Raw genomic sequence first — 25082 nt, forward strand, 5'->3', positions numbered from 1 at the left:
GGCGTGATTCCATGGAGTATTTACAAAAGTTGGAAATGGTAATTATGCGGAAAAGGCTACATTGAAAGCAATAACCACTATTCCCCCTAACAACTTTGAGTTCCAACTGTGCTTGTCGCTTCAGATTGGCGATGATTTGATCGAAGATCCTTTGATGAAGTACAGACTCTTCAGGTGACGAAGTACGGACTGATGCAGTTACTTTGTCATTAATCCTTAATTTTTGCCTAGATTGCCCTTTCAGGTTTTCAATCTACCAGGATGATTTTTTTCTGTTTTTTTTGTCTCTAATTTTTGCCTGGACCGCCCTTTCGGGTTTTCAGTCCACCGAGACGCTCATTTTTGCCTAAGTCGCCCTTTGCGGGTTTTCAACTTACCGAGCTGTTCTTTTCCTTTTTTTAGACAAAGTATTTCTTGACTGCATCAGCATTCACAGGATATGGGAGTTCATCACCATCCATGGTTGCAAGAGTCATGGCGCCGCCAGAAAATGTTCTTTTGACAACATACGGGCCTTCGTAATTAGGAGACCATTTGCCCCTAGAATCTGGTTGAAAAGATAAGATCTTTTTAAGCACGAGGTCGCCTTCTTGAAATTCACGAGGTCGAACCTTTTTGTTGAAAGCTTGTTTCATCCTTGCTTGGTATAACTGTCCATGGCATAGAGCAGTCATACGTTTTTCTTCGATTAAGTTCAACTGATCGTATCTGCTTTGACACCATTCCGCCTCTGATAACTTAGTCTCCATGAGGACTCTCATTGATGGGATTTCAACCTCTACGGGGAGCACAGCTTCCATGCCGTATACTAGAGAAAAGGGAGTTGCCCCTGTTGAAGTACGCACTGAAGTACGGTATCCATGTAAAGCAAATGGCAGCATTTCATGCCAGTCTTTGTAAGTGACGACCATTTTCTGGACGATCTTCTTAATGTTCTTGTTGGCGGCTTCGACGGCGCCGTTCATTTTTGGCCTGTAAGGAGAAGAGTTATGATGCTCAATCTTGAATTCCTCACATAATTCTTTCATCATCTTGTTGTTCAAGTTTGAACCATTGTCAGTAATGATCTTGCTGGGAACACCATATCGGCAAATGATGTTATTCTTGATAAACCTCACAACCACTTGTCTTGTAACATTGGCGTAAGATGCTGCTTCGACCCATTTGGTGAAGTAATCAATAGCCACCAAGATGAAACGATGACCGTTTGAAGCTTTTGGTTCGATCATTCCAATCATGTCGATACCCCACATGGAGAAAGGCCATGGAGATGAGAGAACGTTGAGTAGAGTCGGTGGCACATGGATCTTATCTGCATAGATCTGGCACTTGTGACATCTCTTCACGTGTTTGTAACAGTCAGATTCCATTGTCAACCAATAGTATCCTGCTCTTAAGATTTTCTTGGACATCGCATGCCCATTTGAATGAGTTCCAAAGGACCCTTCATGCACTTCATGCATTAACATGTCTGCTTCGTGTCTGTCCACGCATCTGAGCAAAACCATGTCGAAATTTCTTTTGTATAGCACATCTCCATTCAGGAAGAAACTGCCAAAAAGTCTCCTTAGAGTTTTCTTATCTTTGTTTGATGCCCCAAGCGGGTACTCTTGAGTTTGAAGGAAGCGTTTGATGTCGTGGGACCACGGTTTATCATCGATGACTGCTTCAGTTGCAAATACATAGGCGGGCCTTTCAAGGCGCGTGATTCTGACTTTAGGCACATCATTCCAGTGATTGACTTTGAACATGGAAGATAGAGTAGCCAAGGCGTCTGCCATTCGATTCTGATCTCGAGGCATATGATGCAATTCAACCTGGTTGAAGAAAGTCAACAGACGTCTTGCATAATCTCTGTAAGGAATCAAGCCAGGGTGGTAAGTTTCCCACTTGTCTTTGATCTGGTTGATCACGAGGGCTGAATCTCCATATATGTCTAGGATTTTGATCCTTAAGTCAATGGCTTCTTCGAGACTCATGATACAAGCTTCATATTCTGCGATGTTGTTGGTACAATCAAACAGTAGCCTGGCGGAGAACGGGATATGAGTACCTTTGGGAGTGATGATGATTGCCCCAATTCCATTGCCAAAAGCGTTTACTGCTCCATCAAAAATTAGGCCCCATCTTGATCTAGGCTCAGGACCTTCTTCTGGTAACGGTTCGTCACAATCTTTCATTTTCAAGTATAAGACATCTTCATCAGGAAAGTCAAACTTGAGAGATTGATATTTATTAATTGGTTGATGCGCCAAGTGATCGGCGAGAATGCTTCCTTTGACCGCTTTTTGAGCACGGTATTCAATGTCATATTCGGATAACAGCATTTGCCATCGGGCAATCCTTCCGGTTAATGCAGGCTTTTCAAAGACATACTTGATCGGATCCATTTTGGAGATTAACCAAGTAGTATTGTTGATCATGTACTGGCGGAGACGTTTTGAAGCCCAAGCCAAAGCACAACATGTTTTTTCGAGCATGGAGTAACGAGACTCACAGTCTGTGAATTTCTTACTCAGGTAATAGATGGCATGCTCCTTCTTACCGGTTTCATCTTGCTGTCCAAGCATACAGCCCATGGATTCTTCCAACACAGTAAGGTACATGATTAGTGGTCTCCCTTCAACTGGAGGAATCAATATTGGTGGTTCTAACAGGTACTCTTTGATACTGTCGAACGCTTTCTGGCAATCTTCAGTCCATACAACCCCTTGATCTTTGCGGAGAAGCTTGAAAATCGGCCCACAAGTAGCAGTCATTTGAGAGATAAATCTGGAGATGTAGTTCAATCGTCCGAGAAATCCTCTTACTTGCTTTTCAGTTTTTGGCGCAGGCATCTCTTGAATAGCTCTGACTTTGTCGGGATCTACTTCAATACCTCTTTGGCTGACAATGAAACCCAAGAGTTTTCCAGATCTAACCCCAAAAGTACATTTGTTAGGATTCAAGCGAAGCTGATATTTCCTTAGTCGTTGAAACAACTTCAAAAGGTATTCAATATGTTCTTCTTCTGTGCTGGACTTGGCTATCATGTCGTCCACATAAACTTCTATTTCTTTATGCATCATGTCATGAAAGAGAGTAGTCATTGCCCTTTGGTAAGTTGCGCCTGCATTCTTTAATCCAAACGGCATTACTTTGTAGCAAAATGTCCCCCATGGGGTGATGAAAGATGTCTTCTCCATGTCTTCAGGAGCCATCTTGATCTGATTATAACCGGAGAACCCGTCCATGAAGGAAAAGACGTTGAACTTAGCAGTGTTATCAACCAGCATGTCGATATGTGGTAAGGGAAAGTCATCTTTGGGACTGGCTTTATTCAGGTCACGGTAGTCAACACACATTCTGACTTTGCCATCTTTTTTCGGAACTGGCACTATGTTGGCCAACCATTGAGGATACTCTGAGGTGACAAGAAAACCTGCGTCGAGTTGCTTTTGAACTTCCACTTTGATCTTGTTAGCCATATCAGGGTGAGTCCTTCGTAATTTCTGCTTAACCGGCGGACATTCTGGCTTTAATGGCAAGTAATGCTGAACAATATTGGTATCCAACCCAGGCATGTCTTGGTAGGACCAGGCAAACACGTCAACATATTCTTTGAGAAGGTCTGTCAACTTACTCTTGACATCAGCATCAAGCAGTGATCCAATAGTCACTTCTTTTTTGTCTTCTTCAGAACCCAAGTTGATCTTTTCTAAAGGCTCTTTGTGAGGCAGAATGGCTCTTTCCTCGTGCTTAAGTAATCGAGAGATCTCGTCCGGGATCTCCTCTTCTTCCTCTTCTTCGGCTTCGAACACAGGAAACTCAAAGTTGGGAGAGGGCATAGGGTTATTGCATTCAATGGGTTTATCAATAGTTAATCTGCACATGTGATTTATATCTATTTCAGAAAATTTATGAATGCAAGAGTGTATGCAGATTTTTTTTGAAAAAGTTTTTATTTTTATTTTTTTATTTTGGTTTTTTAGGATTACCATTTCCAGAAAAAAGCAAAAATAAAACATATAATGTAGGGAATTCAAAATGACACTTTATTTATGATTCATTTTTGAAACAAAGCCCTAAACACAAACTCATTTGTCTTGGGCAGGACAAAGAGGGAAACTTTTAAAACAAAGCCCTATACACAAAGTTATTTGGGCGGAACATTTAAAAGCAAAGCCCTATAAAACATCTCTCTGCTTTGGGCAAGGCAGGAGGTCAAAATAACAGCGAGGTGATTACTTTGAGCGGCGAACAACATTCGGAACGTCGACAGCCTTCCAGTAGCAACGAACTCCTCTGTGTATTATGTATTCAGGAAAATTATCCCCAGAGTTGTCTTCAGTATTGACATTGACCGCTGGTCGAGCAGGATTTGAAGGTCCTGGTTTGTCAACCTTGTTCTTTGTAGAGTTGAAACGGTCTTCTTCTACTTCTTGGAGAGCATAAGAGGAATCATAATCTTCAGAATTTTCAGGATGTATTTCCCAGTCTTCAGGATGAAGGGACTCATTGTCTGCGACACTTTCTGAGTCAGCTGCGGGATCATCTTCCCCTTCATCTTCAAAAATGGCATTTATGTGATAATAACCATCTTCAGGATTATGAACCTTGGCAGATGCATTGAAGTTGAAATCTTCAGTAATTTCAGGCTGCTGAGAAAATTGACAGGGCTGATAAGCCTCTTCTGGTTGACTATCATATTCAAAGGAATCTCCCCATCCAGTTGGTTGGATATCTTCCATTGCAATCTTTGAACTTTCAGGCGCAGTATATTTCACCATATAATCAAATTTTCCACTTGGTTGTCCCAAGGTGTCCCAAACCTCTGCAGGAATAGGCGGAATTTCTTTAGCATTTGTTTTCTCTGAAGGAGGATATGGTTCTTCCTGAGATATGTATCCCGAGTCATTGAGATAACATTTCCATTCTTCTTCACTATCGGAGAGACCTTCTTCGATGCATTCTTCGATAAGGACATTAACCTCTTGAGGAATTGGGTTAAGGAATCCTCCACTAATGAATGTTTCCTTGATCGGACGAAGGGTTTCATCCTTCTTGGTGCAGTTTGAGAACATCGGTGAACATCCGAGCCCTGCTCTAGTTTCATTCTTGGTAGGGATCACAACTTGCCCCCAGCCAGTGGTAGTTCCATCTTTTACTACTTTCACTGCCTCTTTGTAAGAAGAGATTGATGCTTTCTTTTTGGAAGATTCGTCTTCTAAAGAGAGACCTTGGAACTGCGTTCCTTCCTCACTGTCAGCACTTATGAAAGAGAAATTGGATAAATGGCTCACCATCAAGGCTTGCTCTCCACTTATTGTTACCAATTTTCCATTTGTTACAAACTTTAACTTTTGATGGAGCGTAGAAGTCACTGCCCCTGCTTCATGGATCCATGGTCGTCCTAACAGGCAGCTATAAGCAGCTTGAATGTCCATGACTTGGAAGGTGATTTGAAATGTATGTGGACCAATCGTCATGGGAAGGTTGACTTCGCCGATAACAGATTTTCGCGATCCATCAAATGCTTTGACTACTACACCACTGAATTTCATAGGCATTCCTTGGTAAGACAAGCGAGCAAGAGTCGTCTTTGGCATCACATTCAAGGAAGATCCGGTGTCTACCAACACATTGGACAAAGAGTCTGACTGACAGTTCATAGAAATGTGCAAAGCAAGATTGTGATTTTTTCCTTCCTCAGGGAGTTCTTCATCACAGAAGCTTAAATTGTTACAAGCTGTTATGTTGGCTATTATCCCATCAAAGTGATCAACAGTCACATCATGATCGACAAAAGCTTGATCCAAGACCTTCATCAGGGCTTCCCTGTGGGCTTCTGAATTCAACAGCAATGAAAGTATTGAGATTTTTGAAGGAGTCTGCATAAGCTGATCCACAATCTTATATTCACTTCTTTTGATAAGCTTCAAAATTTCATCAAAATCTGGATTGCCATTGGTTCCACTGGATTGACCAACATCAGTGCTTGTATTACTGACAGGAGTTTCCTCAGGATTCCCCACTGGTGTGTTAACAGGATTTTGCCCAGTTACAGGAGCAACAGGCTGCTTTGGAGGTAGTGGAGTATACACACGTCCACTTCTTGTCACTCGACTCACATCAGCGATGTTTTCGACAGATGAAAGAGTAGGTAAAGGAACTTCTCGCCCATCCTTTATCATTGTTGCATTGTAGTTGTATGGAACTGCCTTGTCAGAGTCATAAGGAACAGGTCCAGGTAGACAAATGATCAAAGGAGCAATAGGAATCTTCGGCTTGTTGTAAGTAACTTCCATGCGCTCAGGCATGTTGAAATGAGGAACGATGACGTTAACTGTAGGCATTTCCGAGTTGATATCTGAGACTAAAAGCTCATGCGGATAGCATCCTATCATGTTAACTTCATTTTCATCCCTATTTCTGTAGATCTCAATAGTACCATTATCTAGCAAAACTTGGAGATCTCTTCTCACAATCGAACACCCGTGAGGATCCACACAACATATTCTACAGGAACCGTATTGATGCTGGCGAAAATTCTGCCCCCGACAAAGAGTGGCGTGCATTTGTACCAAATCTGCTCTTGAGAAGTTGATATTATAGACTCGGTATTGGCCAGGACATCCATATACCATGTTTACAACATGCCCTCCATGATTGGGCAGTGGATTTGCTTGCACATTTGGATTCAAATTTCTGAAAGAGAGGAGATTTGACCTAACCAACCTCTGAACTTCATGTTTCAAAGCTATGCAATGCTCAAGATCATGGCCAGGTGCTCCTTGATGATAAGGGCATGAGACCTCAGCTTTGTACCACCATGGGAGTCTCTCAGGTACTGGTGGTGGTGCTCTAGTTTGAACGAGACCTTTTTCAATCAAAGCAGGGTACAATTCTGTATAGGTCATTGGAATCGGATCAAACTGTGGAGCTCTTTGCACACGATTCTGATTGTTGTTAAGTTGTTGAGCCTGTTGTCGAGGCTGTTGTTGCTGAAACTGAGGAGTGAATCCCGGATTCGGTGTTGTATTAACGACTGGTGTGATAGCAGCAACCTGTCGTTGACGATTGACGTTTCCTCTTGGCTTCCCTTGGGACACCATGTCAACACTTTGTTCTTTCTTCTTTGGGAAACCACTTCCGAACTTTTTGGTTCCACTCAAAGATCCACCTTCTTTAGTCAAACGTCCTGTTCGGACTCCTTCTTCTAGACGCATACCCATGTTTACCATTTCGGTGAAATCACTTGGAGCACTAGCAATCATGCGTTCATAATAAAACGGACTAAGAGTATTCAAGAAGATCTTTGTCATCTCTTTTTCTTTTAACGGTGGATTAATCTGAGCAGCAGTTTCTCTCCATCGTTGGGCATACTCTTTGAAAGCTTCATGATCTTTCTGAGCCATGGATCGAAGCTGATCTCTGTCCGGAGCCATATCCGAGTTATACTTGTATTGTCGGACAAAGGCCTCACCTAGGTCATTGAATGTTCGAATATTAGTGCTATCCAAGCCTGTGTACCACTTCAGTGCGGCACCAGTCAAACTGTCTTGAAAGTAATGGATAAGCAACTGATGATTATCTGCATAAGTAGACATCTTTCTGGCATACATCACAAGATGGCTTTGTGGACAAGAACTACCTTTATACTTCTCAAAGTCTGGGACCTTGAATTTAGCAGGTATTTGCACACTGGGAACCAAACATAGCTCCTGGGCATTCTTTCCAAACAAATCTTTCCCACGAATAGCCTTAACTTCTAGCTGCATCTTGTTGAACTGTTCTTGGAGATCTTCTACAAGATTACGCTGATTCGTGCTATCACCTTGATCATGATAAATCTCATTTCCATCGTAGGGAACAGTGTGAACCGTAGGGGTCGGAACTGTCATAGTGGGTTGAGAAAGTGCCATAGTGATTTGGGAAAAGGTTACCCCTAAATGTGGAATAAATGCTGAACCTTGTGCAGCAGGCGCTTCAGTTGTGGATGTTTGAACCCCAGAGAAATTATGGCGGAAACCTGTACCAAAGCTGAAAGGCGGGCCCCAACCTTCTGGCATGGAGAAAGATGGAATACCGAATGCAACCGTAGAAACCGGAGTAGTGACTTCAGATGTTACTGTTGCTTGACTGTTAGGTGGCGGCGGCTGATTCTGTGTGGCCATTAAGGAGTCAACCAGAGTGGTGAGACTTTCCAACTTTTCCTGAAGGGTGGTCACTGTACCACGAAGCTCAATATTCTCTTGTTCAGAGTGTTCCATTACTCTTCTTCTGCTTGAACGAGTATTATATCTGTGATCTGATTGCGAGCGCGGTCGAGAAACTTTGAGACGCGACAGCTTGACGATCTATTGGAGAAAGATCCAAAAGATGAGACTCTATACAACAGACTCGATATGCAGAATGATGTATGCAAAAAGAAATTTATGATTTTTCCAAACATTTTAAAGATTATTTCCTTGCAAACATTTGAACACAAACAATTCTTTTATTGAAATAATGGGAAATGTTACATCATTGGAGCGTAGCTCCTTACAGAATCAAATGATACATGAAAATCTAAACAAATCCTAAACATCTTCATCAGACGAAGAACCAAATGCATTGTGCAGCTTGAGCTTCATGATTTCTTTCCCATAGTAAGCTTTCAACTCGGCCTTTTCGGTCCTCAGCTTGTCAACAACCTTCTTCCAATCATCAGGAGTCGGAGCGTTGCTTGTTGAGCCTTCGAGATTTCTTTTGCTTTCTTTGATATACCTCTTGATTGCAGCGTCTTTCTGGCGAATCTTCTCATCTTTGCTCATGAGCCATCCATCTTGACAGTAGAGTGTTTCTTCGTGATCTTTCACTCTTTTCTTCAACTTTCTATTTTCCACCTCAGTGCTACGAAACTTTTCTTCCCAAGCATCTTTTTCTGTCCTCATCTTAGCCAAAGTGTGTTGGTATTCCTCCATAGCTGGAATGTTGGGTCGTTGAGACACTGCAGGAAACATGGGTTTTTCATAAGCATAAGGCATTTGGAACTCTTTTGCTCTTTTCTTTACCCAGCAGGTGTAGGCGTCCATGGCAATGCAATTTCTTTCCTCACCTTTTTCTTTCCATCGGACGTCGTACCAAGCTCTCATCATTCTTGCTTTCAACTTTTTAGGATTATCCCCTTCCCGATAAAAGTAACCTTCTACTGAGGGACCAACGGGTTTAACTGAATTTGCGTACCCGAGTTGTCGTCGGGCCAGGACCGGATTGTAGTTAATTCCTCCTTGTGTACCAATGAGGGGTACGTTGGCGAACTCTCCACAACTTTCAATGGTTTCTGTACCACAGCGAGCCAAGGTATACCAACGAATATCATTATTAGTAAGAGACATAAGTCTTCGAGGCCAACGCAAACCTTCTCGGTTTTCCGTGAAAATAGGAGACTCAGGTAAGTGTGAAACAATCCATTTGAACAACAAAGGTGCACAACATACAATGATTCCACCGCCTTGGCGATTCCTATGATGGACAGAGAAATACATGTCACCAAGTAAAGTCGGAACAGGATTTCCAATCAGAAAGATCTTTATGGCATTGATATCAACAAAGTTGTCGACATTGGGAAACAGAACCAACCCATAGATGAGCAAGGCTAGTACAGCTTCAAAGGCTATCATGCTACCAGTTTCGATGAAATCAAAGGCTTTCTTTATCAGGAAGTGTGAGGTTAATCCCGGGAGGTTTCCTTTGGTAGTCCAATTACTCTCTACTTCAGACTTTTTCAAATGGATATTTGTTGCAATGACATGTGACTTAGGAATGGCTTCCAAACCATTGAAGGGTATTTTGTCAGACACAGGGATACCCAAAAGATTGGCATATTCTTCCAAGGTCGGTACCAACTGGTAGTCTGGAAAGGTAAAACAACGGTAGACGGGATCATAAAACTGAACCAGAGTTTTGAGAAGTCCTTCATCAACATGAGTGTTCAGGATAGGCAAAAGCTTTCCATAACTTTTCCTAAAATTAGAAGGATCTTGTACAGAAGATGCTAACTCTATCAGTCTTTCTACATCAGGCGCTTTGAAACCGTACTTTTTGGTATACCTTTTTTCCATAACTTAATCCTATAATGTTTGCAAAGAAAATTCTCTAAAATTTTTTTGGAAAAATCATGTTTTTTTTTTATGGAAAAAGATGGGTTTTTCAATGAATGTATGAATGCATGGATGCGTGGATGCCACATATTCAAACATGGTAAAGCAAACATGGTAGTTCAAACATGGTAACACTAACATGGTATTACAAACATGGTATACAAACATGGTAACGCAAACATGGTAACGCATAGGTCCAAAGGTCCAAAGTCACGAGCATGAGGTCAGAGAACCAAAAATGGGATAGATCTAGTTAATCACCTGCATGACATGTTCTACTGATACGTCAGAGTCTACATTTTTCTTTCGGATATTACCGGCCTTCCACAATTAAACTCATGAGCCAGTAATATTCTCAAGAAAAACTCGTCTGAGTGTGGTTCTCCGCATGACAACTAATCCAAGTCTTCACCTGAATAGTTTCTGCACCACAACCTAATAAGGCCAGGATGGGTTGGGGTTCTACGGTCTCTCAGCTTCTACAGTTCAATGAAAGTAATAATGTCTTTGCTACGAAACATGCTAAACATATATTACCAACAAGGAACCTCCACTGAGCGGAAGGATTCTCACGTGCGCCTGCACATGACTATACCCTCCACCTAATTTCTTATGTTTACTTAATCCGGGTTAGGATTTGTCCATAATGTATCACTTGTAACAGAACCACACAAGTAACAGAACCAAAACCACACATATAACAAAAAATGAAACGAAAAAATAAAGCGAATAGAATTAACCCTTCCTTTGGAAACAATAAAAAGATTGGTCCCCAGTGGAGTCGCCATTTTTCTGTCGTGGGCGAAAAATCGTTTTGTTCCTCTTTTTGTGGGATGAGACACCTGATGCCTTCTTTGGGCTCGAGTGCTCATAAAAAATGATTTTTCTTTTGTTCCGACCAAACTTTTTATTATTTCCAAAGGAGGAAAAGGAAAAAAGCTGCAATAACCTAAAAGTGGGGGGAGAGATCTTGGGTAAGAGGGTTGGTTATACGAAGGGAAGGTATTAGCACCCAACGTATCTATAGTACTCTATAGGTTTCTTTGCTTTGTTTTTCATTCCATATTGTTGAGAGGTTCTGTTGTGAGAAAAGAGGTGGGACCTAAGGTGTTTGTTTGATTATGCTCGCAAAGATCATCGCGATCCTCTGCATACATATCCCTTAGAGGGAATCAGAGCATCTGTAGCTCGGGGTCTACGGGTGCTAAGGTTTGAATGGTTTTTTTTTTGTTTTGTTTTGCTCGCCAAGGATCGACCTTGTGCCTACGTATTCTCAAAGGGATGTTGAGAAAGTCAGAGCAATCGTAGTTCCCACTTATGCTAGTGGAAGCAAAGGAAAATAGACAAATGTCGTCTAAATGCTAGATGTATCTAATCTATATCATCACATACATCTGTTTGATTTTTTGTTTGTTTAACCAGCCTTGTGGCAAAAAACTTTCAATGAAGTCAGCCTTGTGACAAAAAGTTTTGATTAATCAGCCAGCCTCGTGGCAAAAGTTTCAATGAAGTCAGCCTTGTGACAAAAACTTTGATTAATCATCCAGTACGGTGGTAAAACAGTTTGATTGATTAGCCAGCCTTGTGGCAAAAGAAGATTGATTGATTAGCCAGACTTGTGGCAAAAAAGTTTGATTGATTGATTGTTTGTGATGATATATAAGAGATACTCCTAGCATAGAGATGAAAAATGTCTAATCTCCTAGGGTATTTGATTTGGATATTGGGGATGCTTATAAGAAGCCTGTGGGTCCTTGTACGAAGCCCAAGAGGAGGCTATCCGAGGGTCTTTGCATTGTAAGCCCAAGAGGAGGCTATGGGAGGGACAATCCAGGGTCCTTGCATTGTAAGCCCAAGAGGAGGCTATGGGAGGGTCACTCGTTTGTACAAAGCCCAAGGGGAGGCATGGTATAGTTGGTTTGAGCTCTTAGAGCGATTTCACCGGGAAACCATACTCTATGTCCTAACCTAAACTAGTGGAGATTCTTTGCACGAAGCCCAATAGGAGGCTATGGGGAACCTAGTGTTGTACTAAGTTGAATAAGCATATATAACACAAACACACATATGAACAAGTATGAACAAACATGAACAGGTATGAACAATTACATATGACAAAGTGTGTGTATATAATGGAGTTTATGAAGGAAATATACCTGTAAGCATGCTCCATTTGTATACACGGGGGCTCGGGACTCATACTCGGGGAGAGGCCCTTTGAGTTTATTCAACAGCTATGTAAACAGGTATTTACAAGGGGCTTGGGACTTATACCTACATGGAGGCCCATGGTATTTTTTTTGGGAAGATTTAAAGAAAACCTTCATTTTTGGTTTGTATTTCAAAGTTAAAAATCAACTGATCGAGATATGTACAAAAGGCGTACAATGAAATACCTAATTTCATGTACTTGAGTGGGTATGTACAAAAGGGCTTGGGACTTATACCTACATGGAGGCCCATGGTATTTTTGAAAAGTTTTGAAGTTTCTTTGAAGTTTTGTTGTTTTGAAAATGATTTGAAAATTGTTTGAAAAAGTTTTATTTTGAAGAAGTTTTATTGTTGAAAAAAACTGTACAAAAGGAAAAGAAATGGGACTTACACTCTCTAATATTCGAGAGGCCCCTGTTTTATTTTCATAAAACAGGGTGGATGGTTTTGAAAATGATTTGAATGATTTGAAAATTGTTTTGAAAAGATTTTATTTTGAAGAATGTTTTATTGTTTTGAAAAACTGTACAAAAAGAAAAGAAATGGGACTTACACTCTCTAATATTCGAGAGGCCCCACTTCGTTTTGAAAATGAATTGATCAATTAAAAAGATTTAATCAATAGTTTCAAAAAGAAATGGTTTATTGTTTTTGAAAAGAATCGCGATCGCTCGTTTTAAAACGATTTGAATTTTGAAAGAAGTCAAATTAATCAAGATAAACAAAAAGATTGTCTTCAATTAACATTTAGATGATTAGGGTTTGCTTCAAAAAGTATTTACAAATGATTAACTTTGAAAATCAAATGAAAAATAATATTTAAAAGTATTAAAATTACTTAAAAACAAGTCATTTTAAAACTATTAAAAAATGTATCAAATAAATATTTTTTGATGATTTTTTTTGATATTCTTAAAATATATATATTAAGTGAGAGGTATGCAAAAAATGACTAAAAAATGAGTTAATTTGGTTAGTTAAATAATTAATTGAAGTTGTGAAGAAAATCAAAGAAAATAGGGACTAAAAAATTGGTTTTGTCTCCACAAGGGTTTGAACCCACAACCTCACGCTCACCACTCAAAAACATGACCAACTGGACCACGCGCGTGGTCTGTTTAGTATTTGCAACGAATCAATTATATTTTTGAATCAATTTCTAATTTCAGTTTCAAAATCTGGCGCCAAGAACACATACCCGATTCAAATTTGAAAATTCTGAAAACTGAATTGTTTGGATCGAGTGAATAGCCTATCTTGCTCGATTTTTCACCAGGAACATGATGGTATCATTTAATTGCATTTATTTTATCTCTAAGGCTATCAATTTTCTGATGAACACGAAGAACCCTAATTTTGAGTTTCAATCTGAAATCGTGTGTGTGCATGATAAGTTGCAATTGATTGAGGGTTAATGATCCATACATATGCAGAAACAAGATGGCATGGCAGTTTTTCATTTATGATGCATGTATGATAGAGTTTGAAGTTCAAGTGACTTACCTTCAAAAACGGCCAAACTGGAGATTTGATTCTTCAATATAAGTGTTACAGATGCTTTATATCAATCTGGATAGCTTCAATGATGATTATGGAAGGTGTCTGGATGTCTGGAACAAGCTGAATTCATCTGAGCATGGCCATGGCACCCGAACTGCAGTTGCTTCAAGTATGAATCGAATTTGAAGATGGAGGTGTTTCAGATTGCTGGTGAGTGTTTGGATCATTCATATGAAGTATATGGATGGTGTTAGGAGTGTTAGTTTGGACAGATATGGCTTGGTATGGATTTTGGCATGATAAGGTTCAATATATGCAATTATGGAAGTGAGGTAGTGATTCTGAGATTTGAGGTGTTTTTGGGTGTATGAGTGATTCAAACACATCACATTTGACATTTAGAAGTTGTGGGAAGCATCACTTTGTTCAGAACTTGCAAGGTTTGGAGGTTGAGTTTTCTACCTCACTTTGAAACACATGACTTGTAATTCAAGAAAGAAGAGAGAAAACCTATAATTGTGAGGTTTTGGTGTGATTTGCAATGAAGTTTGGACCTCTATTTATAGGCCAAAAGTTATGAATGCAGAGCTTTGCAACTTGATCAAAGTTTGATGATTTGGCTTAAGAGATAAAAAGGAATCTTTTACATTTAATGCAAAATGGTTAAAGTGACCAAACCATGGTTAAAACTCAAGCTTCTTATCCTCTTCCATTCTGATCTCAAATCAGAGAAAATATCTTCAATTATTGCCTCTTTGCATCATTACTTGGATTATAGGCAATGTAGTCTTGAAACTTAGTGAAAAATGGTGAAAATTCAAGTGAAAATGATCACTAAATGCATAATTCAAAACCATAGCTACACTCCATATTTTTTCATGCTCTTGGACATTTTGGAAAGCTCATGTTGCATACTTCAAAACCCTAGTTGAAAGTTTCTTCAAGACCTTTAAGGAAATGGGTGAAAAAGATCCATGAACTTTGAGAAAAATGAAGTTTTAAGTGAAGTTTTCATAAGATGTCAACTTTGAAGCTCCATATCTCTTAAATGGTTGATCTTATGGAAAAAAATTATATGTGTCAAAGTTGTTTATTGGATCAAAATCTACAACTTTCATGTTGGAAGTTTTTTTCAGTTTGTAGGTGAAATTTTGAGAAATTCCCTTTCAAAGTTTGGAAAAAACCATTGAAAAACACTTAGAATTTTTCTAAGTATGGAAAGTCAAACTTTTGACTTTTTGATTCTTGATTGATTTTCTTGATTTTTCTTGATCAAATGACTTCATATATCATATATTGATGATTCAAAACTTCAAAAGTCATGGTTGACCAAAATTCCCCAAAAGTCAATGGTGATCTTGTACAGTTGACTTTTTCAGACGAATCGCGTTTCTGGAGTTTTTAATGAAACAGGCTATCCTCACCAAATGAATGGTATGAATGGATCATATTGAAGCATTAGAGGATATTGAGCCATGGTTTGAGTTGTGGCACCATGTCCTGATTAAAAAGGCAGTTGTTCAGTGAATTAGGTCAAAAAACCCTAATTGTCGACCTGATGAAATTGATGTCTGTGGATCTTGAATTGAGACACAATCTTCATTGGATATTGTCATAGGGATTATTTGAAGATGATTGAAACCTTTGATTGACTTCCTGGGGGTTTTTAGGGTTTCCCAAATGTGATCCCTGATTTCAGTCCCTGATAGTTCAAAACCCTGATCTGAGGATTTGTCTGATCAATCTTTGTGTAGGAGATGTTATGAGCCAATGGATTAGGTCAAAATGATGCACTTGAGGTCTTGATATCATGTCCCAAGCCATTAGGTCAAATTCTGAGCAAAAGTCAAGAGTATGCTGTCTTCAGGCAAAACCCTAATTCAGTCGATTCAAAGCTGTTGAGCTTGTTGAAGTGAATCTCTGAGGACCAAATGTTGATTGTTGATGAAGATGGTTCTTTTGAGATGAAGGGAGAACAAAACCCTAATTGATTGTTACTTGTACTGATGAGTGATCTCTTGATTAAACCCTGCTGAGCACAAGTAGCAAACACAAGCTATGCAATTTGTTAGAGATGCAAATGATGCCTATGCAAATGATATGAGGTGGTATCTTAGGTCAAAAATTGGGGTATGACAGGGGGGAATCATGCGTTTTCTTTGTTTTTGTTAGTATTTTGTTTAATTTCAGTCAATAAAAAAAATGCATCTTCTTGAAAGTTTTAGGCTATAGACTGATTTGAGTAGAGTTTGCGGAGACTTGGGAAAAATTCACAAGATCGATATCGTTTTAACACCGTAAGTCTCCTGCATATGGAAATTGATTTAAATTTTTTATTATGTTTTAGCCTTAAATTCTCATTCTCTCACAGCTCTTGAGTAGTTTATTTCAGCAGTCGGCACCATCTCTCACACACTTTACGCAGGAAAGCCGATAAATATAAGTGAGTGTTCTGGAAAAAAAAGAAGAAAAAGGGAATGCACCTTCTAAGTTTGGTGACCCTCACCCGGTCACTTAACCCAACGGTTGTGGAACCTTAAAAAAAAGTTAAAAATAAGACTCTTTGTTAGTTGGTTCAGTGGTTTCTGGTGCTGAACTTGGTAAGGAGGATTACGGTCCGATCCCCCGCAACTACATCTGAGTAAGCAAGGGGTTATGCCACGTAAGTACCGGAACCCCGTGCAAAAGGATCAGAGTCACTAACCAGTCGTCCTGCTATAAGTGTGTGGAGATAACGGGCTTAATGTGATTGCGCCTGAATGAAAAAGAGCAAAAAGGATGAGTAAGTTAGGCTATGGTATAATAATATGATTTGAATTGGTTTGTGTATTTAGGAGGCTTATGTCTGCACAATTATGGATTAGTGTTCCTACGATATCCTTAATGTGCAAGATTAATACCTATTGATGCAAACTTAACCGAAGAAGACTTTTAGCCTGAAATGAGTAACTGTTGATGTGTTTGTGCTTACTTTGTTTTGATTTTATTTTGCTCGGAGTGCAAAAGTTCAAGTGTGGGGGAATTTGATCAGTGCATATTTATGCACATTCTCCTATATTTTTACTTAGGCATTTCTTTACTCTTTACCTTGTTTATTTTTCTATTTTAATGTGTTTTTATAAATCAGTTTATTTTTGCACTTATTTGATTTTCGCAATCTATTTTCAGCATTTGCAGTCTGCACTAAATTGATCATAACTGGAGCTTCGGGAATCGGATCGACGCGTTCTAATAATCGCCGGAAAGCTAAGAGAAAGAGCTACATCTTTCATGTTAGAGTCAAAGGCAAATTCGAAATGCATAGTTCCCAGAATTTTGTTGAAGTTTCATTCATTAGAATAATTGGTTTTTGGGTCATTAGTTTATGGGCTTGGGTTATGTTTTTGACCCAGTTTGAGTTAGTAGAGAAGAAAACCTTATTTTGTTTTATAAGGGTTGGCAGCCGCTAGAATACGGGAGACCTTTTTTTTGCCACAAATTTTACTTTTGATTTCATGATTAGAATGAAGAACTAATTCCCGAAGGCAAATCCTACTGCTTATGGGTTCCATTGCTTTGAGGTTATTCTAATACTAATTTAAATTCGATTTCTGTTCAATTCTTTTCTATGAAATCATTTGCTTAATTTGATTACAATTGTTTGCTTAATTCGATTGTTGTTCATAGAATAGAATTGATTAAATTCGATTGTATTGATGTTCCTAAATTTAATTGCGTGTTATCGTTTGCTTAATTCGTTAACTCGTCATATTCTTAACTGTTTGCTTAATTCGGTAAACAGGAACATAACTCGTATGATTTTGATGAGCGCTTGTCTGATTAATCTCATAATCGAATAGGATTGAAGCCGTTTAGGGATTGGTGTTATTATAACCGATGATAAGTCGGAACCCGAATCAGTAGGATTAGTCGTTTAGCTTATTTTGATAATCACTTAATTTACTCTGTTTTATAAATTGATTCTAAAACAAACCCCCATTATCGTTTTTAGTGTTAGTTAATAAAATCAAGAATTCTTGTGAGAACGATATTCGAATTGTCGTTACCGTTACTACAGTTTTTACAAAAACTCGTTTTTGATCCGTGTGCGACAGCGGATCAACAGGGCTGACAGTGCAGTTGGTAATTAGTGAACCTTGTAAGTCGTGCTTGTGGATTGAATATAATATGTCATGGGATGACTATTTGGTAAGTGTATGAATATAATGTCATTGAACTAAAGACATCAACATCAGATTTCTTTTCTGCTATGGTGCTACGAGAGTTGAAAAAGCATACAATGCTAGGCACTGTGGATAATACAATATATGTATTTAAATAAACTTAATTTATAGCATTGAAGAATCACTTGATTTTTATGTTCAATTTAGTACACCTATGTTTTGTCCTCTATTCATTGCTACTTATTCATAATGCTGAATTTAAATACTTGTATTGCTCAACAATGTAGTCTTTTGTGTTTAATATTTTTACAAATTTGTAGTACTTAACAGTTACAAGAAAATTGACTTTTAGTGACACTAAAAAATTATCACTAAAAGCCAATAATCTATAGGTAGATGTGTATAGAACTTTGAGTGACACTCACTTTTGGCGTCAACTTTAAGGGGGTGTAATGTGACGCCAAATCAAATGTCACAAAAACTTTTAGCTACGGTTAAGTGTTTACCTACGGTCACAATGAATGTTACTATATGTTATGCGAATATTACAAATAATAAAAACTATACCTACGGATTATTTTCTTTTAACTGTCACTAAAACTACAAAAAATAATATTTTTTATTATATTAAAATATAATAAATTTATAATTTTACTTTTTAATTTAATTGAAGAATATTATAATATTAAAATTAAATTGTTCATTATCCTATTTTCTAAACAATTTTAAAATACATTAAGAATCATGACAAAGATAAATAATTAAAATTAAACAATTATCCTATTTTCTAATAAATTCAAATATTTCATCATATGAAGTTTTATTCCATATACTTAGAATCTTACACAAGAAATCAATTCTATGAATCTAACAAAAGAAATCACATATATTGGTATTTTAATGTTCTTGTATCTTTCCTTTCATGTATCTACAATTTTGAACAGTCTTGGAACTTTACTTTCATATGGCAAAGGGAGGTGAATAGTATCTTGAGACGAACTTCACCGGGTCAATAGGTCATGGAAATACTCCCATTATTGAGAAAATAGAACGTAAGCCAATGAACCACTAAAAAGTTATTAATGCCAAAATATTTAAACTTATTTAATGTAATTAAAGCACTTACTAATATTAAAGTCAATAATTTATTTAATGTAATTAAAGCACTTACTAATATTAAAGTCAATAATTAATGCAATTAAAGCACGTACTAATATTCTCAAACGCTAGTTGAGATTGCAAACAAATATTAATCATATAGCCATCTTAAGTTCTATCTGCCTGTGACCTCACCTACTTGACAACTAGTACAATAAGGGAATAAATAGGTTTTGTGCTTGAACCTGTTGTTGGCAAGCGACTTGTTCTCGAAGCTTTAAAGCTTGTTTTTTCATAGCATCCATTTGAATGAATTGAATCTGAAACTAAATAGAGATAAGAGTTTTGTTTTACACCACTGACTCACCAAAAAACAAGAACATTTTAGAACTGGACATTATTTGGTCCTCAATTTGGCTTTTGAAAGTAGAGGACTATATATTTTGAATTAAAAAACAGAGTAGATTCCAAAGACAAGTCTACAACCATCTCAATATAAAACTGTTCTATTATAAATGAAAAACAATCATCATTAATAAAAATGAAATACCTTTGTAGAATGATATAAGTGGAGGTGATGGTGATGGACTAGTGCATGATTGAGAAGGTTCCGGTTGATCACTACGACCTCTCCCTTAACCATGTATAATTCTTTTACTAGATTTTCTCATGTTATTGGAAAATCCAAAACTGACTCCTTTACGTTTTTCTTACATTATATGCACCAACTGTTTGGTGTTTGAATAATTTCCGTTGATAGTTTTTCTTCTAAATGAGTTCTGTTTCTTCCTCTTCACTATCATCATAGATATCTTTAAAATCAGAAGTGAAATTCTGCTTATGCTTTAATGCTTTAAAATCTAGAATTGTATTTAAAACTCAATGCACTAAACTAGAACTCTATTAAAGGACTGCATCTGATCCAAATAATATACCTCGCAAAGGTGAAGGCTGAAGTTGATTGCGATCATTCTCTTGACTCCGTCTAGCTCCCCTACCTCGGATTGTCATGTTAATCTTCCCAAATGTAATTCATAAACATAGAATTAATCAATTTATTTACAGGAACATAAATCTTAGGAGAGAGTATATCATAGAATCAGGGACCAAGATAGTAAAAGAGAACATGTGCCAGATTTGGGGTTATGCCACCAGCAACAACTTAAGCTGATAGTGCAGCGGCTATTCCTGCAATAAAGAGTGATAATACAAGTGTTGGTCCTGCCTGCTCCCTAATAACTGTTCCAATGAGAATATACACTCCAACTCCTATTGTAGCTCCAACCCCTAATTTTCAAGAATTATCAATTACCTTCAGTATAGTGAAATCTTGGCAATTTTAAAACTAACTATCATTAATTAGAACCAGTATCAGTAAGAAAGTAACAATTTTCGTTAATTTGAAAATGAAGAATTAATTACCGATTCCAACAAGATCGACATCAGGGACCAAATTTTGGCCTAATGTATACTACCTACTTCACCTAATAATCCAAATGCAAAGTGCTGAATCAAACTAAGCTTCAATGCATCTATAACAGGATGAATCAATTATCTGCTTATGTTCAGTTTTCCAACTCAATTGTTAGGCAATCGACATTGACATTAGAAAACGAACTTGATATCATTTTGCCGTGGTATTTCAGTACGATTTTGTTCCACTATGTTACGTAACGGCCACTACCTCTGTGACTCTTGTGTAAATGTTAGAATAATATGTATATCAGTGGTTGTTTTCTTGTGACTTAGATTCATAGCAAGTATCTAATTCCTATAAAAAATTTAATTGCAGTAGAAACTGAAACAATGCAACAGTAGTAGTAAGAATTATTCAAATAAGAAAGTGGGAAGTTGAAGCTAACTTGAACAGTAGACTCAGTTACTCAAATACCAGAACAAAATATTAAACAATTGTGAAAAAAATGTCAAAAGTTGGTGTTTACAAGTCTAACACTAAACATAAAATAAGAATAATAATGAATGATATTGATATAGAGCATATCTATATTGGTCTAAAACTAGTCAAAGTTGAAAAAGTTGTCAAATAAGACTCACTTTTTATTATCTATTTGGTATTTCTGCCGGAAAGGTTACACAGTTGCTGGCAACTACAAGATTTGTGGATAAACATTTGTATAAAAAGTGTGCTAATTTACATAACTGTTAAAATTGATGCATATTTCTAAAATATTTTAGTCAAAATAAATGATAATTTATAAGATGCAACTAAATAATCTAAAGTTACTGCATATTAGGAGACTAATAGTGATTTCAGGGACTGTATGCACAACATTAAGTGTATCACTGTATTTATCCCCTGTTTTTAACAAGTTCACAAAATCAGATTTCACTTATTCTCATTCATTGCATTGATCTGCCTTAGCTTCCCATAAACTAAAGTCTATTCCAAATCCATATGTCAAATTAGTTACATATTCTTATTTCGCAAATATACAATATCACAATTTATCGATATATAATCTTCAAACTTACCCGATATTAATTGCCGTTTCCATTTTATCACCTGTCAAAACCCATAACTTAATCCCAGCCTGTGCTAGTTTGTCAATACATTCAGGAACCCTGTCTTGTAGTTTATCCTCGACTGCGGTAGCACCAAGAAGAATCAAATCCTTCTCAATCTTTTGCAATATATCCTCTACAATCTGCTCCTGATCCGCGCTCACTAAGTTTTTCGCATCTGTCAACTCTTTATTAAACTGATTGTACTCTGCCTCGTCGAGTTCACGATACGCGAGTATCAATGTCCTTAAACCAGAATCGGCGTATTCGTTAATGTGATACTTAGTTTGCTCTTCAAATTCTCTTCCATTCTTTCCAAGTAGCTCAAACATGACACTGTCAGCACCTTTGCTAAGTAGTAGTAGTTTCCCAGTGTGGTCTCTTACGATTACGGACATCCGTTTTCGTGCACTCGTAAACTCTAATACATTCAAAAGGTTATAAGACCTGAAAAATGAAAATCAAATGATGCTTTTAGTACATATGAGACATGAAAAAGTTAAGCTTCTTACAAACAAGAATAATAACCATACCTTTCTGATTTCACATTTGATTCGAGGTCCAATTCATGAACTGAAATAGCTGCATTTGTTCTTTCATAAAATTCGAATCCGAATTGGCTGGCTGCAACAACAAAAGCAGCCTCATCCGGCGATTCAGCTTCGTACGAAATGCTACCGGTTGCTTCATCAACTTCAGGTATTGCAGTATGACATACAGCCAAAACCTTTAGGAAATTCTGTATCACATTAGCATTAGTCTGTTTCACCCAATTTCCATTCATGATCCTTTCATCCATGAAGTTAAATCCTTTAATCTTCGACTTCGATTTCACAGCCTTAGTAGTGTTTTCCTCTTTCAACTTGCGGCCGAAATACGAATCTTTTCTCTTTGATAAAGCTCTCTCGACTTCCGTAAATCCTTTTCCATAAGCAACTCCACCAATAGAACACTTGATAAACTCCATAGAGTTACAAGTCAATGTTCCTGTTTTATCAGAAAGTATGGTATCAACTTGACCAAGTTCTTCGTTCAAATTCGACGTACGAGCGTGCGCTGGCTTATCCGTTTCCTCGTAATACATATTCAAATCCTGGTTGATGAAAACGCTTTGAAGAACCTTCACAACTTCAATCGAAACATACAACGAAATCGGAATAACGTAACCATACAACATCAATGCTGTCAAGAAATGAAGAAGCGCCGCAACTACTGCATTATCAGGATCATAGTAAACCTCAGTATCATCAGGCCTAAGGTACCATCTCTTCATTCTTCCGTTTTTAATATCCTGCTTCGTCCAAATCCCGAAGAAAATCGAACCGATGAAAGAAACCAAAATCAGCACAAAGAACAAACAGTAGATAACCTTATCCATTCTCTTCTCAATCTTACTTCTCTTCGAAGGAGGCTCTGTCGAATTCTGCATAACCTTCTTATCGTGCCCGGTGAAAATCACAACACCGTAGATAAAATCAGTGTTCTTCAACTTAGAGTCTCTAAGAAGTAACTGCTGAGGTGAAAGTGGATACTGATGTTCCTCATCAGCCTCCAAACTTCCTACAAAAGTATACAAATTCGCATTCGGATCCTCGCATCGAATCACAGCCTTGAAATCTCGAAAACTCGAGTCTTCTAACAAATTCAAAGTCCCTTCTAGTGCTTGCTTTAGTTTAAGATTCGTCTCTCCATCGAGATTCATCGTATCGACGTAGCAAATCGCGTCATCGTAATTCGACGCAAGCAATATAAGATCAGCAGGAAAATACTCATCCTTTTCAACTTTCACTATATCTCCAACTCTCAAATCTCTCCATTTACAATAATCAAAAACTCCAGATTCTAATACAGAGGAAGGTCATACCTAGGCAAACTGTAAGAAAATAAGACATACAAGGGTGCATCTTTTTGACCATTTGAAAAATCCTTGAGCTTAGACAGAGCCTAGACAAATTGCAACCAAAAAGCACCCAACTCCTGGGAAAAGAATCTTAGCTTTATTGATCTTGTCATTTAAAAATTAATTCAATGTTGTTCCTGCGACAAATGGAATAAAGTTAATACAACAGAATTTCAGCTTTATGTCGTTTCTCTAATGCTTATTAAAATAAGTTGCTGCATATCTTTGTTAGCAATATAATAATTTTTTTACTGATTATGTAATGTCAAGGGAGAGATACCTATAACAACAATTATGCTTAATGTGATCACTTCGATAACCGAAAGACCAACTAGAGTGAATGCATATTGTGTGGACAGATTTTCTATGCTAAGGACCACACCATCTGCCATTGCAAACATTACTCACTGCCAATTATCCTGCACATAACAATAACTTCATATAAAAGTCAAACAAAACGCATCAGAATCAACAAGGTTTTATGATGGATACATACTAGAGCAAACAATAACTTCAACATTAAAGTTATTACTTGCAAATATTCAAATAGATCGGGATCAAATTAAAAACCGTTTAGGTCAAATACATAGTGTATGATGAGATTTTTTTGCACAAATGAACATAAAAAGATTAACACATTGACAATATAATACTCATATTTTCATAATTGAAAGAAAAGAAAAAGAAATACAGAAGTAATTGATAACAACCTTGGTATTTATGAGAGAAAGTATCCCAAATACTAGGTCCTTTTCCATCTTCAAATGCTGCACCTTTATACTGCAAAAAAATTCAAATTACACAAAATTAAATACCTAATAAAGCTAATTGAACTTGATAACAATAAAATTGAAGGGTGATTGTTGGTACCTGAAATGCAGAAGATGCTGAAGTAAATAGAAAGATGAAACTATATTCTAGGGTTTGGAGTTGGGGCTTGAGATAAGAGATCACTCAATAACTTGAAGACTGAAGGGGAGAAGGAGGATGAAAGAACATAGATCCATCAGACACAAGGAGTCGATGAGGGATCGATTTGAGATTGAGGGGACTGGTGATTTCAATTTGAGAACGAGGAAGGCAATGTCGATCGGAAATGACGGAACTAGGACGATCGGAGTAGGAAGACAACAAGTTCGATCGGAGGAAGACGGTGGTAATCGAAGACGGTGGTGATCGAAGACGGTGGCAGATAGGTCGGTCGGAGACTGAGAACGAGATGAATATGGTGAGATTGAGAGTTAAGACCAAACAGTAGATAGAAAAAATATTTCTTTATAAGAAGTTATTAAATTTTATTCATAACTAGTAAGATACCCGTGCGTCCGTACGGGTAAATTTAATTAGATCCGTATAAATTAAAAATGAATAGTTTAATTATAAATGAAAATGATCATATAAATTCAAATATATTAAATAATCATATAAAAAAATACTATAAAATGGAGATAATAAAAATGAAATATTAATATTTAAAAATAAAAATTATCTCTCAATTAATAGTAATTGTTGATTAAAATAAAATAACTACTATGTTGATAATGACCCGTGCAATAAAAAAAT

General features: G+C 37.4%; 1 protein-coding gene across 5 annotated transcripts; it reads right to left on the reverse strand.

The window, feature by feature from the left end:
- Positions 1-18866: 18866 nt before the first annotated feature.
- Positions 18867-24787, reverse strand: LOC131609096 (putative phospholipid-transporting ATPase 9). 5 transcript variants are annotated; one of them, XM_058880744.1, is made up of 8 exons: positions 24390-24787; positions 24230-24299; positions 23800-23938; positions 22153-23656; positions 21590-22066; positions 20032-20383; positions 19647-19892; positions 18867-19416 (listed from the first exon to the last, which is right to left on the reverse strand). In XM_058880744.1, exons 4-6 carry the CDS (start codon positions 23319-23321, stop codon positions 20329-20331), a joined length of 1701 nt encoding a protein of 566 aa, XP_058736727.1. In that variant the 5' UTR covers positions 23322-23656; positions 23800-23938; positions 24230-24299; positions 24390-24787; the 3' UTR covers positions 18867-19416; positions 19647-19892; positions 20032-20328. The 5 variants fall into 5 exon arrangements, with proteins under 5 accessions (XP_058736727.1, XP_058736724.1, XP_058736725.1 ...); XM_058880741.1 differs by having other exon boundaries at positions 18867-19422; XM_058880742.1 differs by having other exon boundaries at positions 18867-19422; positions 19647-19908.
- Positions 24788-25082: the final 295 nt, after the last annotated feature.

This window comes from Vicia villosa, linkage group LG6, assembly GCF_029867415.1.
Source record: "Vicia villosa cultivar HV-30 ecotype Madison, WI linkage group LG6, Vvil1.0, whole genome shotgun sequence".
Lineage (NCBI taxonomy): Eukaryota > Viridiplantae > Streptophyta > Magnoliopsida > Fabales > Fabaceae > Vicia > Vicia villosa.